At 40.7% G+C, this 18,628-nt stretch overlaps 1 protein-coding gene across 1 annotated transcript in view; it reads left to right on the top strand.

Moving 5' to 3' along the window:
* The window catches only part of LOC109404643 (uncharacterized), a 29,377-nt gene extending 24,368 nt beyond the window's left edge, over positions 1-5,009 (top strand). Inside the window, exons 4-5 of the mRNA XM_062848739.1 lie at positions 4,607-4,730; positions 4,851-5,009. Of these exons, the coding sequence (XP_062704723.1) occupies positions 4,607-4,730; positions 4,851-4,949 (223 nt within the window). The 3' untranslated portion in view covers positions 4,950-5,009. The remainder of the gene's footprint in view (positions 1-4,606; positions 4,731-4,850) is intronic.
* Positions 5,010-18,628: the final 13,619 nt, after the last annotated feature.

The following is an 18,628-nucleotide window of genomic DNA, read 5'->3' as shown; positions in this document are numbered from 1 at the left end:
TGAAAATCTCGTGCGTGAGAAAATGATTCAGAGTCGCGCGCGAGTTTGTTCACGCAGGAGCTGTTCATGAGCCAGTTTTGAGTGTGAGTTTACCAACACTGCGACGAATATCGTTGATATGTCAAATGATTGATTATTTTCATACCACACAGGGAACGATAATCATTTACGTCCAATATTTGGGAGAGGGGTCTAGAAAAGAGTGACAGTACGTGTATTAGGTACAGGAAAATAGCGTGTCAGAGGGCGCAAATTAAACCCGGAAAGCGTCAATCGACTTCCCAGGTGTTGACAAAATGAGACATTCGTTGAAAAATATCCTGGAAGAATTCAAGTGGAAATCCAAAAGCGGTTGAAATAGATGCTAGCTCTAGAATGAAGCAGAACAGAGTGACGGAATCGAGGATGGGATAATCAAACTCAAACTCTGGGTACTGGCTTATCGATGTATTCTCCTGGAAATAGTTCAAAAAGAATAACCCTAAATTGAGTAGAGTTAACAAAAATAAAATAGCGGCTCACGTTCTTCATGGTGGCCATGATGAAACACGTTTGACGGTTTTTTTTTCGTGAGTTATGTGTCACCAGTTATGATACATACACATGCATTCATTTAAAAAAAAACTAGCGCAAATTCGTTTGGAAAATTACTTCAATTTCAATCGCTTCACATATGAGATTGTGATGATTTGGCTATCGGGTTCAGTTAAAGATAAAGCTTACTGAACGCCAGGTGTAACAAATATTAGGCTGATGTGACTTACATTTAATTCGGTGATGTAAGCTCTGTTGTGAAGTTCATTTTGTGAATTAGATTAATCTGCAGTATATAAACCATTGAATTCAATGGAAAAACACATCTGACTAACTTTGACGTTTATGGAACAGTTCATAAATCAAACACATGATCGGCCGTGTCAACTTTTTTCAGTGTGTTCATAAATAGGCGAGTTCCACCGAAACGTCAAACGATTTTAGACTAGCCGTGCTTGTCATTTTAGACGAGAGCATGCACTGTGAATTTCAAGCAAGAAAAAATCATTTTATTCCGCAATGATTGTCAAAATTTACCACATAAGCGGATGGAATTTTCAATTTGCTCTAAGATGCCTATCTGTTCTGTGCTAAAATGCCGATTCTTCGACTTCTTTTTCTCTTCTGACTCAACGTCCTCACTGGGACTTGGCCTGCCTCGCTTCAACTTAGTGTTCTTTGAGCACTTCCACAGTTATTAATTTAAGGGCTTTCTTTGCCTGCCGTTGCATGAATTTGTATATTGTGAGGCAAGTACAATGATACACTATGCCAAGGGAGTCGAGAAAATTTTCCCGGCCGAACGGGAATCGAACCCGCCGTCTCGGGATTGGCGATCCATATCCCTAACCACTAGGCTAACTGGAGACCTAGTTGTCTTGGACTATCGCCCTCATTGTCTTGGAGCTACAGAGGAGATGGCTTGTGGACTGTTACTCTAGGGTCGGACGGACCCCTGGTTTTACCTGAGCACCGGAAAGCTATAGTGTGAGCTCTCAGCTCACAGGGTCGTCTAACTTCGAGGGCTTATCAAGGCTCAATGAATGGCAACATCAACTGAATAGTTTAAATCTTAATTTATTCACCCTACTTACAAATAGTCAGTGTGTGTGGGAGGGTCTGTCGATGAGGTGGCCGGCCGGCGTCGATGGTGGAGCTGCTGCTGGTGGTGGTGGGGTAGGCGAACGGGTTGCTGAAGCACGGGATATGGGTCTGGCGATCGGTTTGGTCGTTCCACAATGTACTGGGCGAGGCCACGTCATCGTGGGGGTCCCAGGTGTTCTCTGAAGCCTTAAATGGCCCTTTACTATCGGGAATAACGTGCGTCCGACGTAATATGGTCACACGATGCACTCCCTTGGACCGAGAGAGTTCAGCCTTTTGATGGGTTTGTTGCGCCGAAGGATTAATGGGTCCTATTAGCACAATGGGGTACCAATTGAAGGTTAGCTTTTATGGGTTTCACAGGAGAAATATCGCAGGGTGGATTCATAGATTTCTGGCATCGAATATCATACCTGATTCGCTTTTTAGCTTATTTCTACTGACTTTGGCTATCACAGCAGGAAAGAGATCGATGATTCTATCCAGATTTGCCAGTAGTCTACCCTTTTGTGCGATATTCCATTTTCCTCTCTTTTTGGGCGTCCTTTTGCTAGCTCGCGACAACCTTTCGAAATGATCCCCTGCAGCAGATTTTAGTGTATTTTGTATCGTGTTCGAAATGTGTTTTACAAATGTTGTTGTGAGTCTTAATATAACATTAAGAATTTACTTTGTGTTAAATGAATTATTTATTTATTTATGATAGTGTGCATGTTCATATTAACTATCCCTCGCTAGGTTTTTAACGAATTTAGGATAATATTGTAAATAACAAGTATTTATAAGGAAACAACATGTAACATTAACAGTCAATTTGAATATTCTTTTCCAATCATTTATACTCGGCATCATGATAAGGGATTTTATGATCCAACGGTAACAGGACTCGGAGAATGACAGGTGCCGACGTTGTACAAGAGGTGGTCCAAGAGTTCGGAGTCGGCTATGTAGGTCATACCGGTGCCCTGCGGTCGAAATCGAAATAATAGCGATTAAGTGGCCGTGGGGAGACCATCCTGGTAGCGTGGCTGTAGTGGCAAGTTGGAAAGGGGTAGGGCAAGTGGATACCCAAGTACTGGCAGCAACTCCGTCTGGTGCTGGCTGATAGGGCCAGAGCCTTCAGCAGCTTAAACTGCGTTGCACACAGTATCAGTTTTTGATGATTTCAAAATAGTTGGTGGTTGGCCCTGCCCATCTTCCGACTACAAAGGAAGTCGTAAAGGACCTCTAGGGAAACTAGCTAAGCGCCATCACCTTGGTGGACTGCTCAAAGCAAGTCATAGAGTCTGAAGCAATACCTTCTTGGTGGTTCCGGAGAGACGTATGGTTTTGTGAAAATGGTTTTAGGACCTGTCCATGAACCACGTAAACCTTAATGGCGGGAAGGAGTCTGGCCAAAGTTTACGATCCATACAAATTTAAAAAAATGTATGCACGAAAGTTTACGGTGGGTGGGGGGGACCTAAGGGGTGTAGTGCTGTCTCCTATAGAAGTATACTTTGCTTGCAGCAGATGATTCCCAACCCCACACTACCTGGTCCTGGACCGTTCAGATGTCTGTTGAGCAGATTATCCCCCATTGCTTAGATAATCTTCCCCATTATACACACATAAAAACAATGAGATATACATTTAGTATATTTATGTTTATTTTGTAATTATTCTGAATCATGCGGAATTACATGATATACCTTCTGCTCAAATATGAACGAGACTCGTTAAATAAAACACAAACGGTAAATTATTATTTAATATTTATTTTCTCTATTTCAAAATAATCTCATTCACAGGCGATACACATATGCCAACGTTTTTTTTCCATTCTTATAGAACTTTTCATACACCTCTTTTGGTATCACATTGCGCTCTTTCTTCGAATTGTCTTTTATGACTTAAATCGTCTGAACAAATTTACCACGAATTCCGAGTGCACCACACCTTGGCATTTTCGATGATTTCTTCTTTTATTGATGTTGTTGGACGAAGATCATGAGGCAGACTTTTAACTAATGTACGACCCTCTTTGCACGACTTATACCGTAAACCGGGGTCAAATTGATCTCCGGGTCGAAATTGATCAGACGATTTTCTGTTAGATAAAACATACTTCAAATAGTTTCCAAGCAAATATCGTTTAGTATCGGTTCCCAACTGCACGATAGTTGAAAGGAAATTATTTAAAATATGCTGTACCTAGCCGAAAAATGTGTGATCAATTTCGACCCGAAGATCAATTTGACCCCGGTTTACGGTACCAACCAAACACACGTGCACGCGATAGAGCAGATTCCCAATAGGCTTTTTGTCAAATTTTAAATTAACCCGAAACACTAATTCTGTGGAAATAAAAAACGTATTCTTTGCTAAACGTTTGATTCTATAGTAAAATTCGAAAAACACATTGGAGTTTGGCTTGTTTATAGTGTCGGGGATAAAAAACTTCACGACATATCGTGCTCAAATTTGGCATGTAAACGTAATATAGTCCTTTGAATCTACAAAAAAAAATGTGACGATATGTCATCCGCGGACCATTTTAGTCATAAAGTATCGTTCATATTTGAGCAGAAGGTATAATGGAAGTATACATGATTTTCCATGACATTTACATGACATGTCGTGTAAACTTCTGTGATATCCCACGCTCCAATTATGTGCATTATGTGTCACCGAATTGTTCACTCTTGTTTCGATCGGTGTACTGTATGTATAGCCCATTTTCGTGTTCAAAAGGAATCGCATAAAAATTTTTTTGACCGATTGCTGGCAGAAACTTTCTTCGGTGACTACTATTTAAATTGTCATTTCTTCGCAACTGCGTACTGTGATCAAAGAAAATCGGTTTCTTGACAGATTCAGGCAAGAAATTTTCCATGCATCAAGATTGGCTGAGATTTTCCTTCTGAACTGAAAACAGGCCTTATAACACAATTACGTATGGTTTGTTCTAAATTGATTTCATTTCCAGAAAAATTGATGATCCGGCGGACAAGCAGAACAAGGCAAACCTACTAGTGACCGTAGTATTTGCTGGATGCTTTCTTGCTGAAATTTTAGCAATCTGTGTATATAGTCATGCTACAATGAACGAGGTAGGAGCTCCCTCTATATACTTGGTTTTTACCATGTGTTCAAACCGGGGCCTTCAATTGCGATACAAACTGTTGTAAATATTATAAAATGTACATTCATCTTCTACAACTCGTACACAGGATTACGGCACCAGACAGCTCATATTCGCCAATCTTCACAACGAAATCGACGACACCGGAAGTGGTTTATCAGCGGTAACAGTTTTCAATCTACTTTGAATGGCACTGTTGCTTTTACAAATAACATTTTTTTTTCGTTCCATTCCCACCGACACAGAATCCATCAATTCGTTTTAATTTGCTGGACCAACGCTTCGATTGCCTGGGCCTGTTCGATGTCAATTTATCTCTGTTTTACGGGGTAATTGAATGGAATAAATTTGTTTTCTTTGTCCAGAGGCCGCTCTGTTGGTGCCGTCAATTATTGAATTCTTTTTTTTTCCTTTACACCTGTTTGCTTCTTTACAGATTGTTGGAGCCATGACTACCTACCTGATAATATTAATCCAATTTGGGCACCTCGGTTCGCTTCGATAAATTGGATTACTAGCTCGTTGCGTGGCACTGAGTGTTTCTGCAAGGTGTGACAATTAAAAATTGCAATCAATTTTCGTCGTGCGCAGCTACCCCCGGATAATGAAGGTGTTTACTGGACATGTTGTAAAATCGTTGTTATGCTCACGTGTGATAAGAATTCAGCTGGATTACAGTAGTGGTATAATAGTTATTTATGTAACGAATTGCAAAAAGTTGATTTTTTCAGCACGAGTCGTATATTTATATACAAATACAAAGAGTGCTGAAAAAAACCGAGTTTTGCAATGAGTTCCACACAAAACTTAATGCAATGATTATTTCATTATACTCATTTGTATTACATAATGTTCATAATGCAACTCAAATAAGTTGCATGATGCAAATTATGCAATTATTTTTCATTATGCGACCCAATTCAGTTCACCGGTACGGAAAAGTGGGTTATTATGATACTGAAATGAGTAGTATAAAATTGCATAAAAAATAAATTAGATCTTCAGTGTCACATGTTTTAATTCGGTATATGTTTACTTGTCAATCATTCCAAAAAAAATAAAAGCAGTGAATTATTACAACTTGATAGAATCAGTGGCGTATGCTATTTCACTTAGCCGATTTTAATCGTTTTTCGCGTGAGAGCGATCGTAATTATTCGCGGTTTTCAATAAGTACTACTTTGCGGTGGTATCCCCTCAGGTGTAAGTTGTTAAGTATCCAGACAAAGACGAAACATAAAAGTTACTGTTTGGGCAAATAAGTGTATATGTGTTGTACCCCTAAATGTATGTATTTGTAAAGCAATGATAAACCAAATAAAGATCAGTCTACGAATCACCATTGCAATGAAAAGATGTCCCGTGTTCCGCTTATAATTTATTGCATTCCACTCGGTTAATTTACCCGCGTGTTCTGTGGTATGGTGTTTTCTCAAATCTGCCAGTTTTCGCAGCATTTTGCGGGATATTTCAAATTTCGCGGTCAAGGCCCAATCGCGAATTTACATTGCCCCTAAACAACACCCTTAATAGATAGCCTGAAGATTTCTCTTTCTGATAAGGGTGTTGATGTGCGTGGATGGATCAAGATGAGCCCTACAGTGATCGAAACATGTTTGTTTACAAAAAGCACTTGGGCTCTTTTCACATGTCATGCTAGAAATTAAAGTTTAAATTGAACGATGATGAGGCAGGCCCTAATCATATACAGTAGACGTTCGATAACTGCAACATGTTTACGTTTCACTTAGCGAACAGAATTCAATAACTGCAACGTCAGATAGACGTCAACAACCCATCAATTGGCGTTAAATGAACGCAAAATTCATTGGAATGTTCATTTGGACTAACTTGGCGCACCGTTTTGACAGATAGCGGTGCGATAACTGCAAATTTGTTGCACTTACCGGACTTGCAGTTAAAAAGCATTGCAGTTAAACCGTTTGCACCGACCGAACGTCTACTGTAGAAACAGACGACCAAGTCCAGTTCCAAGCTGTGTAATGAATTTAAGGTGAAGGTTGCTCGAGATCATAATAATAAGCTTGGCTCCCGCTCTAATAACCCTCTCAACCACCCACTCAAAACAAACAAATCAGACGGCGCACAGTGTAGTGTGACTTGGTCAAATAAACTAACAAAAACGTTCCAAAATGAGCTGTATTAAAATAGCAGTTGAATTTTGGCACACATATGATTTATTGCATATGCCCACCAACACAATTTGTTCTTATAAAATAATTTTAAATTTATTTAAATCCCTACTTTGCCCAATATTTTCACCAATTATCCCATTGTGCACCACTTTATTTACTTTTTTGTTGACAACTCTCTTCTCTCGTACTTTTTCTCTCTGGCCGTAGAAAACTACCGTGTTAAGGGGTGACATTAATTGATGTGATTTCAATTCATAAACAGCGAACGATTGTTCTGTTATCTATTGAAATCACATTGGCAGTATGATATTTAAAATAGTTAAAAGGATTAACAAAATAACAGCCTTGTTTCGTGATAAACATGAACTGCGGTTTGATCAATTTCACCATACGTTGAACAATACCACTCAGTTTAACGGTACGCTTTTCCGTTTTAGCGAACCGCGATGTAAATTGATCCGGGTTTTCGGCCACAAAAGTGGAAAACGCGTAAGTTTTTCGCGATAAACGGTAGGTCAGGCGAAAGTGCGAACAATTTCACGTAATCGATCAACTTATTACAGTACTGTGTTGTGTAGAAGACTGTTAAAAAGTGATTTGAAAATAAGGTTGACGCGCTTGTCGAAGAAAAAAAGTGCAGTGTGTGCTACATTTTGGCACGAAATTGTGAAAATATTGTGAAAATTGCAAAGCAGCACTTCCTAACGGATCAAAAATATAGTTGTCTACCACAAGTAGCAACCTGAGTGCAATTTGAGAAGGTAAGCAAGTATAATTTTGAGAAATTGTTCGCTAACTTCCGCGCTTCTCGGAAGACTATGGTGAGGGGAGGAAGGTATAAGGGAGAGAGTGGCGGCCATACTCGCTGCCATTTTGTAACCCCTGCAACTATGTCCTTAACGGTTACTTGAAATGACAACATAAGTGGAAACATCATGATAGCGCTGCCAAGGCATAGTTTCCATGATGCCATGCTGCTGTCAGTAGTGAATATAAAACTTATCTAGATATGCTTATTCACCACTGACTGTAGCCACTTGTTGCTAAGGTGTCGCTAATGTTCTCAACGCTAAAAATCAAGCCTAACTTCACCAAACACCGTATGTAACATATGTAAACAAAAAAGAGTTTTTCACATATGGTGCTGAATCTCGTTAAGGACTTCTTGTGTCACTCACCTTTGGGGCTGATTTGTAAAAAAATACCCGGATATTTCACGTTCCGAAAATGCTCAATGTATGAGTTGCTATGGGAACAGTGAACTTCCCCATCGTTTTTCTCCTTTTGTGAATTATGTTAGATACGGTGTTTGGTAAAGTTAGGCTTGAAATATTTCATTTCTTAAACAGCTTTCGAAAGAAAATTTGTTCTAGTTTGGATGCCTGTTCTCTGTGCCCTAATGAAGCTCGTCTTCCTGCAGACCTGTTCATTGTTGACGGAGCTGTTTTGGTAGCTCTTGGTCCATCAAATACACGTAAAGTGTCCGCATTGAAAGAAAACTCAAAAGCAATCAGTGAATAAGGCACTGCATGAATTTCTTTCCTTCTCTTTCACTCTTATAGAAATTTTGTAAACAACAAGGCCAAGAAACGTAATAATTCCATACAAAATCAAAACAATGCAGTGCCCTATAGCTTTAGAAAATTACTGACTATCGAAGCAACCCTGCATTAGTTCACGACGTAGATACATATTTACTTTCAATCATTCTGAGGAAATACTTACTTACTTCTAATCCTAAGCACCCACGGTAGTGCACAGGATCGAATTGAAAAATCTCTATTCTGGCACAGAGAACAGACATCCAAATCCAGTTTCGAAACTGTCAGGCCAAACATTTCAATAGGTCCTATCTGCATTTGAGAGAGTCTCTTTGTTTACTTTCTCTTTCAATTATTGCAATATAATGGCAAATTTGTACCTTCTAGCTTGGATTAGTAAACGCAAAACGATGAAATTGAATATAATAACATTATATTCTAAAATCATTATTTAATCCTTCGACAGTCATGCTGTTTTATTTTGTACAATACGTTGAAAAAGCTCGCCTGATCTACACAAATCAACGTGGTGCTGGTAGCGGTGACCAATTCTGGATGATCAAGTATTTTTATTTACTCCCTGCATTATTTTGCAATGACTTTTTTTTATTAATGTCTTCAAAACATTAATAATAAATTAAAGTTGAACTCTTTTGGAAATTACGAACGCTTTCGAGGACTAACCTGGAATCTTCTGGTTCCTGTATGCGTCCTTTTTAAATTATCTGCCAATACTATACGCTGGAAAAATTTCTCCTGAAATTCTTGATATATTAAAAAAAAACATCAGGTGATCCTGGAGAAGTTCTTGGGAACATTGATCCCTGAAAAGATGATTGATGGATTTCTGAAATTTCCGAAGGAAATCATGAATAATTTTTTTTTGGGAACCTGAAAGGAATTTCCCTTGAGTACTTCCTGGACCAATCCCTGGAAGACTTTCTAAATAAATCCCTGAAGAAACAACTGGATGAATCCCTGGAGCAATTCCTACAGGATGGCCTGGCGAAAGCCCTGTAGAATCCCTGGGGGAATTCCCAGAGGAATTCTCAGAGGAGTCCCTGGAAGAATTTATGAAAGTATACCTGGAGGAATTCCTAGAGAAATTTCTGAAGGGATCTCATAAAAGAATCCTTGATAAGTATCTGGAGGATTCCTAGGAGGAAATTCCGGAAAAAATCCTGCAAGAATTCTGGGAGGAATCCCTAGAAAAAAAAAATCAGAAGAAATCTCTTGTGGAATTCCTAAAGGAAATCTACGAGAAATTCCTGGAGGAATTCTTGGCGAAACCCCTGAATTAATTCCTAAGAAAATCTCATAAGAGAATCCTGGAGGAATGCCTGGAGAAACTTCTGAACAAATTCCTGACATAGTACCTAGAGAAATTCTTAGATGAATTCTTGGAACAATCCCTGGAAGAACTTTTGGAGGAATTTTTGGTGAAATCTCCAGAGGAATTCTGGGAGGAATTGCTGGAGAAATTCCTGAAAAAAAAAACCGTGTCGAAATTCCAGAAGGATTTCCTGGAAGAGTCCTTTGAGGAATTTCTAGAGGATTCCCTGATGGAATTCCATGATGGAATTCCTAGAGGAATCTCTAGAGAAGTTCTGGGAGCTTCATATTTATATTTCTATTATTTTTTTATTTCTGGAAAAAAAATCCCTTGAGGAATTTCTGGAGGAATTCCTCGATCAATCCTCGAATTCCTGAAAAAGTACCTGTGAGAATCCTTGAAGAAATTTGTGAAGAAAGGCCTGGGGGAATCTTTAGAGGAACTCCTGGAGGAATCCCTGAAAAATTCCTGAAGGTATTCCTCCAGGAATTTCCTAGAAGAATTCTCGGAGGATCTTCTGGAGTATTTCCTGTGGAAATCTTCGAAGGATTTCTTGGAGGAATCACTGGGAAAATCCCTGGGGATATTTGTGGAGAAATCCCTGAAGCAATTCATGATGGAATCTTAGCAGAAATTCCTGGAGAAATGTTTGGAGGAATTCCTGAGGCAATTCTTGAAGGAATTCATAGAGGAATCTCTGGAGGAATACTTGTAAAAAATACTGGTTGAATTTCTGGGGGAATCTCTACCGGAACTATGGGAGAAATTTCTGAGAAAAAAACCTCAGGAGGAATTTCCAGAGAAATTTCTGGAGAAATCCTCGAAGGAGCTTCTGAAGGAATCCCTGAAGGGATCCTTCGAGAAATTTGTGGAAAATCGCTGTAAAAATCCCTGAAGAATTTCCTGGATAAATTTTTAGCGGAATTCCTGGAGGCAAATCTGGGAAAATTATTAGAGGAATTCCTGGAAAAAATCTAGATGGTATTCCTAGAGAAAATCCTGGAAGAATTGCTGATATAATTTATGATGGAACTTCTAAATTAATTCCTGGTGATTTTCCTGGAAGAGTCCCTGAAGAAATTCCTGAAGTAATTTCTGGAGGAGTTTCTCGAAAAGACTCTGAAGAAATTCCTGGATGAAACCCTGGAGGAATGCCTGCATGCATTTCTGGAGGAATCCTTGGAAGAATTCTTGAAGCAATCCTGAAGAAATCTCTGCAAGAATCCAAGAAAGTATCCTTGGAAGAATGCCTAGGAGAATTGCTTGGGGAATTCTTGAAGGATTCTCTCAAGTAATTCCTTCAGAAATATTTGGAGGAGTTCCTGTAGGAATCACTGGAAAAAAATCCTTAGAGGAATCCCTTGGAAAATTGCTGGATAACTTCTGTAGGAATTCCTGGTGGAGATCGTGGAAAGATCCCGGAAGCAGGTACTGGAGGAATCACTAGAGGAAGTCCTGAAGGAATGCATTGAGGAAACCCTGGAAGATTTCTTGGAATCTCTGAAAAAAAAATCTTGTATGAATTCTTGGAAGGATTTCTGGAGGATATCCTACAGGAATGCCTTTGGGAAATCGTGAAGGAATCTTTAGAGGAACTCCTGGAGAAATGTCCAGTGGAATTTCTGGCGGGATTTCTGAAGGAATCTCTAGATGAATTCCTGAAGGATTAGCCAGCCCTTAGCTAGTTCGTCTCCCTGGAAGAATCCTTAGAAGAATTCCTGAGGAAACTCTAGAAGAAATCCCGAGTTTCCCGAGTCCCCGAAGTATGCGGAATGTCCAAGGGAATCCCTAAACAGCCCTTGTAGGAAGTACTGGATTAATTACTGGAGCAGTTCCTGAAAGAATTCCAAGAAGAACTTCTGAAGGAATTTTTAAAAGTGTCCCTGGAATTGTTGGAATCTTTGGGTGGGCTCCTAAGAGAATGTTTTGTACAGTGTTTTAAGGAACTCTTGGACTAATTTTTAGCTAATCTCTGGTAAAATTTCTTGCATAAGGGTTTCTGGAAGATATACTTGCTGAAATACTTCGAATTGTTTCAGATTGAATTATTGAAGCAATCACTCGTGGAATTCTTGAATGAATATATGAAGAAATCCCTGTAAAAATCCCTAAAGGAACACTTGCAAAAAAACCTAAAAGAATTTCTGTTGACATTCCTTTGGCAATCCCTTGGAGAAGTTCCTGAAGGAATCCTGGAAAAAAAAAACTGGAGGAACCTCTAAAGATATCCCAGGAGAAATTCCCGGAGGAATGTCTGGTAAAACCCATAAAGGAATTCTTGAAAAATTCTCTGGAGCAATTCATGGTAAAATCAATGAAAGAAGGATTCTGGAGGAATTCGTCGATGCATCCTTGCAGAAGTATCTGTTAAAAAATCTGAAGGAATTGTAGGAGGTATTCTTGAAGCAATTCTTGGAACAAACCCTGAAACAACCATTGTTGGGACCCTGCAGGATGATCATGGAAGAATTCTTGAAGGAGAGACTCCTGGAGAAGTTCCTTGAGAAATTTCTGAAAGAAATACTGGAGAAGTTCCTGAATGTCTAAAGGAATTTCTGAAAGTGTCCTTGAAAGAATTCGTAAAGAAATTCCAGGTGTTTCGCCCTTAGAATAACGTTTGTTTGATTAGAATTGTAGTGAAAATTCGTGTAGCAGTAGCATGTACTCTATAGTACTCTATAGCAGCATATGGTTCTACAAAGTCCTTCTTTTCCCTACTGGAACCGGCTCCGGCATATCTGGAAAATTTGGCATGCTGTTTTCGTATTCCATGAACCACACAATTTAGCCATTCAACCAAACTTAGAATTTGGTAAAATTCTATGGTAAGATTGAGAGAAATACTTGGCGAAATTTCCTGTGGTTTTCGAGTAAAAAAGGTTTAATAATTGTCGATAAAAACTTTAATTTTTAGAATAGTTTATATTTTGAGTTATTTTTTCTGGAACTCTGAATTATTGATAATCTTTGAGTTGGCTCGAATTTAAAAAAAATCTGTCGGTCAGGGGTGACGTTGAAGGTAAGACCTGCCGCTGAGAAGCGATTGCAAGATCATCCAGCACATTCTGCATATCAGAGCACCGTTGAGCTAGGAGATCAACGTCATCAGTCAGTTCGAAGTCACTACCATGGAGCACGGTAATGGACTGCCCAGCAATCCACGATTTGGCATGGTCAATCGCACCTACCATGATCTCGTCGATTACGATGAGGAACAGTAGCGGTGATAGGATACATCCTTGCCGCACTCCAGCAACGACCCGGATGGGATCGGCCAAAACACCGTTGTGCAGTACTCTGCACGAAAATGCCCTGTACTGTGATTCACTGCGGCCGAAGATTTTGTCAAGGAGACCGTCGGGCCTGAGGGCTTCCCACATGTTTCCGTGATTGAGACGGTCGAAAGCTCTTTTGTAATCAATGAACACCAGGTAGAGAGACTCTTGGAATTCATTGATTTGCTCCAGAATGATAAGGAGCGTGACAATATGGTCCACACAGGATCGCCTGGCACAGAATCGTGCTTGCTGTCGCCGGAGAGTTGCGTCAATCTTCTCATGTATCCGGTTAAGGATCACTTTGCAGAGGACTTTAACGATAAGTCAGGTCACCCTTTTTGGGTACCTTTACTAAGACGCCTTGCATCTGGTCGGCCAGAAATGTGTTGACACGGGTCATGTGTCTAACCCTTGGCGGATTATGCTATGGTAATGATGGCGTGACCGATACTTGAAAAAGGTTTCCAAAGTGATCAAACCAGTGTTTCAACTGGTCAGCCGGGTCGGTTAATAAGTGTCCAGACGTGTCTTTAACGGGCATCGTAGTATTCATCTTAGTCCCACTAAAGCAACGTGAAACATCGTAGAGGACACGGATGTCGCCGGTGTTAGCAGCTTTCTAGCCTTCGTTGGCTAGGGAGTCCGCCCACGCTCTTTTATCCCATCTACATTAGCGTTTCACATCCTTTTCGAGAGCCGAATAGTGCTGACGGGCTACGGCTTTGACTCCTTGTGTTTTTGCTCGGTATATCGCGGCTTTGGCTTTCCTTCGCTCCTCTCCAGGTTTATCTGTGATCCACTGATTGTCTCCTCCTGTCGATGAATCCTAGCAATGCGCAGTCGGATCTCGCCGATTTGGAGATGATGGTCGGACGCAATGTCGGCGCTACGTTTGTTCCGCACATCAAAAAAGCTCCGTCGCCATTAGTGGCTGATGCAGATGTAGTCGATTTAATTTTCCGTATCGCCCTGGGGAAACCCATGTCACTTTGTACACCGGTCGATGAGGAAAGAGCGATCTTCCAATTACCAAGTCATTGAAGCCATAAAACTCAGCAACCAGCTCTCCGTTTTCGCTCATTTCTCCGAGACCTTGGCGTCCCATGACGTGGTCGTAGTCCGAGTTATCGGAACCAACCTTCGCGTTGAAGTTGCCCATAATATCACTTTTCAGAGTCTTGTCCACGACAGCATTCAGTTGACTGTAAAAGTTCTCTTTGTCTTTCAATTTGGCAGTAGCGGTTGGCACGAAACATTGGATCATGGTAAGGTTTCGAACCCGTGTTCTGAATCTGGCTACAATTATCCTCTCTTTAACAGGTTCCCACTTCATGAGTAAATCGTGGGCGTGAGCGCTGAGCTGGAAACCAACTCCACGGTGACGAGGAGCGTGTTCACCTCGTAGGCCAGAGTATATCGGAATTTGACCCGACGACAATCTGTGTTCTCCAAAGTTCGGCCAACGGACTCCGCTCAGTCATAGTATCTCAAGCTTTTTTCGGTTTCTGTAACGGTTTTTGGGTTTCGGAAACAGTAGGCTGTTGGCCTAAGGTGGAGGAGTTCTATCGCTGGATGCCAGAACTGACGCTGTTTGGTGAACAGACGCTCGAGATGTACCTCCTCAATCTAGTTGAAGTCAGAAGGACAGAAGTGCCCAGGCTGCACTACCAGCTAAGCGCACAACTCTTAGCTGGCGGTCTTTGTCATCGCTTGACCCGTGGAAGCATGAGGTAGGAACTTGTCACCAGAGCTATCGTATGTAGAGGCCTGTGTGAATTAGCGAGCAGTCAATAGTAATCACTCTTATGCCAACACAGTACAGTGTACAATTCATTCAATTCAAATTAAAAAAAAAAGAACTGCGTATGCTTTTTTCATTCAAATCAAGCATTGCCGACGTGCTACAGATTTTCGCATACGTGTTCCAGACTGAAGCACATGAAATTTGACGGCAAAGTTTTTCTGACATCCGCTTATCTCATGTTTTTCGGATAAGAACAAATAATAAAAAAAAAAAAACATTTCTAGGTACCTCTCTGCAACTGGAAACGCTTGCTTAGTAATCTTGACGACAACCACTCGAGGGCACTGCGTTGCTGGTAAAACTTCCTAGAACTGATAATCGTCTGCTTTTTATCTGTAGATCAACAAGTAGGTAGATGAGGACAAAGTTTATCACAGTTCCAGAGAGTTCTACCAAATATCCGAAGGAAAACAAACAACGAAGGGTAGAACGTTGCTCAATCCCCAAATTGAGCGCCAGGAAAACTTTTCTGATTACAAAGTAGCGCATGGTACAAGGGTGCTGGTGCTGCCCGGTTCATTTTTCGGGCGTAGGGGGCGTACTCCTTGAGCAGCGGCTTAATCCTTCAGACCTTCTTCTTTTCGGAAGGCCACGGAGTTCATATGTATTTGCTGTTGCTTCCACTTCCACCGAGATGAGAATGTGGGCAGAACAAAAATACTCCGAAGGCACTTTTTCAACCATCAGCCCCGCCACAGATGTCGGAGGAGAGATGGAACAAAAAGTTGCCCTCTTCGCAAGTGGTCAAAGAGGCGAGTAACTTGCCGCAAGTAAACTTCCTTCTTATCACAGCAGGGCAATGGATTTAAGATTAGCAATCGACGGCAAACTGTCGTCGTGCAATGACCAACCGATGAGGAAAAACTTGCTTGTGGGTACCACGATGAGCGAAATAAGTCGCACCTGCTTCTCGGAAGGCGAAGAAAGCTCGTTTTCCACTTGTTTGGGACTTGGGATTGGAGTTGGAGCAAAACAGAATGGATACTTAAAGAGCGATAATCTTTTCACGAGATTACCCAAACTGTGATGGACCGGAGGTTCAATGTTTAGTCACTTTTTGTGAAATAAATAGTCTTTGATTTTACTTCTATCCCAAGCAGCGCACTTGTCACAGAAACGTCACGGCAGCACAAGTTTAGATCAAACACAAGTCACTGTGATTTACTTGTAGGAATGAGTAAAAAGTAAGTGACAGTGACTTCTATGCAACCAAAAATTGTGCAACATGTTCTGCTTGGGATTATTCAACGATATCCCCACAAGATATTACATTTTTAAGAAAATGAACCGACACACCATGATAACGATTGCTTTGCTTAGAAATAGCTTAGACTGCACAATGTGCAGTGCACATCATCTTTTTGGCTCTATTTTTTACTAGAACTTAGCCTACCACTTTTCAACTTTGAGCTTTTCCGCAGTTATTAATTGAAGAACTTTCTTTGCCGACCATTGCATGAATTACAATTTCAGCCCGCTTTGTTTGACGGATCTCCAGATTTTTACTCTCAAAAACGTGAGCCAAAATACATTATTTTGAAAGTGGCCGCAAGGGGCCTGCACCTTACGTAGAAACATCAAGAAATCCCATTGCATTTTTGCATACAAACTTTAGAGGCACAAATCTGACGAACGAAGCATCAAACCAAGCCGCACTTGTTTATCCTGGCTTTGCTCACTTGCAAAATGATAGACAGGCTTGGTAGTCTAGTGGCTACCGCTTCTGATTCATATGCAGAAGGTCATGGGTTCAATCCCTGGCCCGTCCCTTTCCTTCTACTTTGTATCTTTCTATCCACTTTCTCTATATATACAACCCATGTATATTCATATGTTCATAGCAATCGCCAGAACCAGAAATGGTTGAAAAATTGTTTCCTTTCCTTCCTACTTTCACAGCATAGTGTCAATCTATCAGATAACGAGTACGAGTTATGCAATCAAGCGAACTGTGCCGCTTAAGCTTCATAGTAATAATCACACTAATCTATCACCTTACGCCTGGCATCTACGCACCAATACGTGAACCCTCTGCCAACCATATCCCACCAACTCTTCGACATCCGCATGAGTTTGTGCAGACGCAGAGGTATATTCGATCTGATAAACGATTGCAAACATCAAAGTTCTATCCGGTTTTAACAGCCAAGGAACGACTTGACGAAATACAGAAAAAAGGAAGATGAAAAACAAGCCATTGTAAACTTCAAGTTGAAACGAGCAAAGGATCGTGAGATAATTAAACAGAAGCGCGAAGATATTTAAAAAGCCAAGGCAGCTGAACGCGAACGTTAGAAGATAGAAAGAGAACGGAAAAAAAGTGCTAAGAACTAAGAAACTGTTGATTTGATGATAATTTTGCTAAGATTGAGCGATAGTTTTTATACATTTGAAATAAAAAAAAATTCTAACAGATTGAAAGATGGAATTGATAACATTGATACTGAGCGATGTTTTACGTTTTGTGAAAATAATGAATGATCGGGGGTTAAAATATAATTTACTGTTTTGTAAGAATGACCATACTGCTTCCAGATGTAGTTGCGCCTTTTTGCAACGTTGCAATGTTGGTACGAAAACAAACTAAATATAGAGGAACTTACGTTTTTTCGGCCGTTTTGTTCTCTTCGCCATTGAGTTTTTTATACCTGTTGAACTCAAAATTGGTCTCAAACTTTTTCCAAACAAGCCGAATAAACGACCAAGTTTCAAGCTATTTGGCCGACAAAAACCCCTCATGACGAAGAGAACAAGCCCAGCCGATAATACTCTTGGTCACCCTATTACTAGAACGAACATATTTTTTTCATATAATCCAAACTTAATCTAAGTATTGTAATGGCGTATATTAAATATGCTCTCAATCATAGCTTACTGTTTATTAAATCACCAAGCAATCAGTCTCCAGTTATCCTAGTGCATAGGGGATCGTCAATCCGGAGGCGATGGCTGAAATTCCATCCAGTTTGAAATTGTCTCGCCTTCCTGGGCATAGTATATGACTGTTTGTCACACAATATACAAAATCGAGCAATGATAGGCAAAGTGAGGCAAATTAATTACTGTAGAAGTGTAGAAGTGATCAGATAACACTAGCTTGAAGAAAAGCAGGCCCAGTTCCAGTTGTAACGTAGATCCAAAAGAAGCAGAACTGTAGCACAAGAATTTCATGACGATATAGGGATAGTGTAAAGGCTGGTGGTATAGAGCACGGTAAGGGCTGGGTAGGATAATTCGCACAATACAGATCCCATTCAGATCACTTGCATCTGCCCAGCAACTCCTATCCCTAGCTCCGCGTGGCACTGGCCGAACTGAGAACAACCTTAAGGAAGATCGGGTAACCAACCCCGGTGGTTACTTTGGTCGTAGGCTAACAGGGAAGGGAGGTTTGCATCTGCAAACATGAGCGTCTGTTCTCCAGGAAGAGCGGCTCACAACAACGTCTGATCCCTATGTGAAGGGTGGCTGATCAACGTCCGAGTGCCAGGGAAGGGCTCTAAGCTCAACTGTGCACTACGGTTCTCCGAAAAGTAGGACCAATTGGTGTCAGGCCCTACGAGCCAGCTGTACAAAAAAAATAGTAACGGAAAATCAGTAACAGAGTATTACGAACTGCGACCAACGGCAACAACCCCTGCGAACAAAAAGGAATTGCGATTGGAAACTCGGTACGAGGAACTGCCGATCTCTCGAATTCATTGGGGTACCCGCATACTTGCCGATCGACTAAACGATCGCGGGTTCAGCATCG

The sequence above is a fragment of the Aedes albopictus genome, chromosome 2 (assembly GCF_035046485.1).
Source record: "Aedes albopictus strain Foshan chromosome 2, AalbF5, whole genome shotgun sequence".
Classification (NCBI taxonomy): domain Eukaryota; kingdom Metazoa; phylum Arthropoda; class Insecta; order Diptera; family Culicidae; genus Aedes; species Aedes albopictus.
The sequence above is the reverse complement of the archived record's forward strand: the minus strand, read 5'-3'. Positions and strand labels throughout refer to the sequence as shown.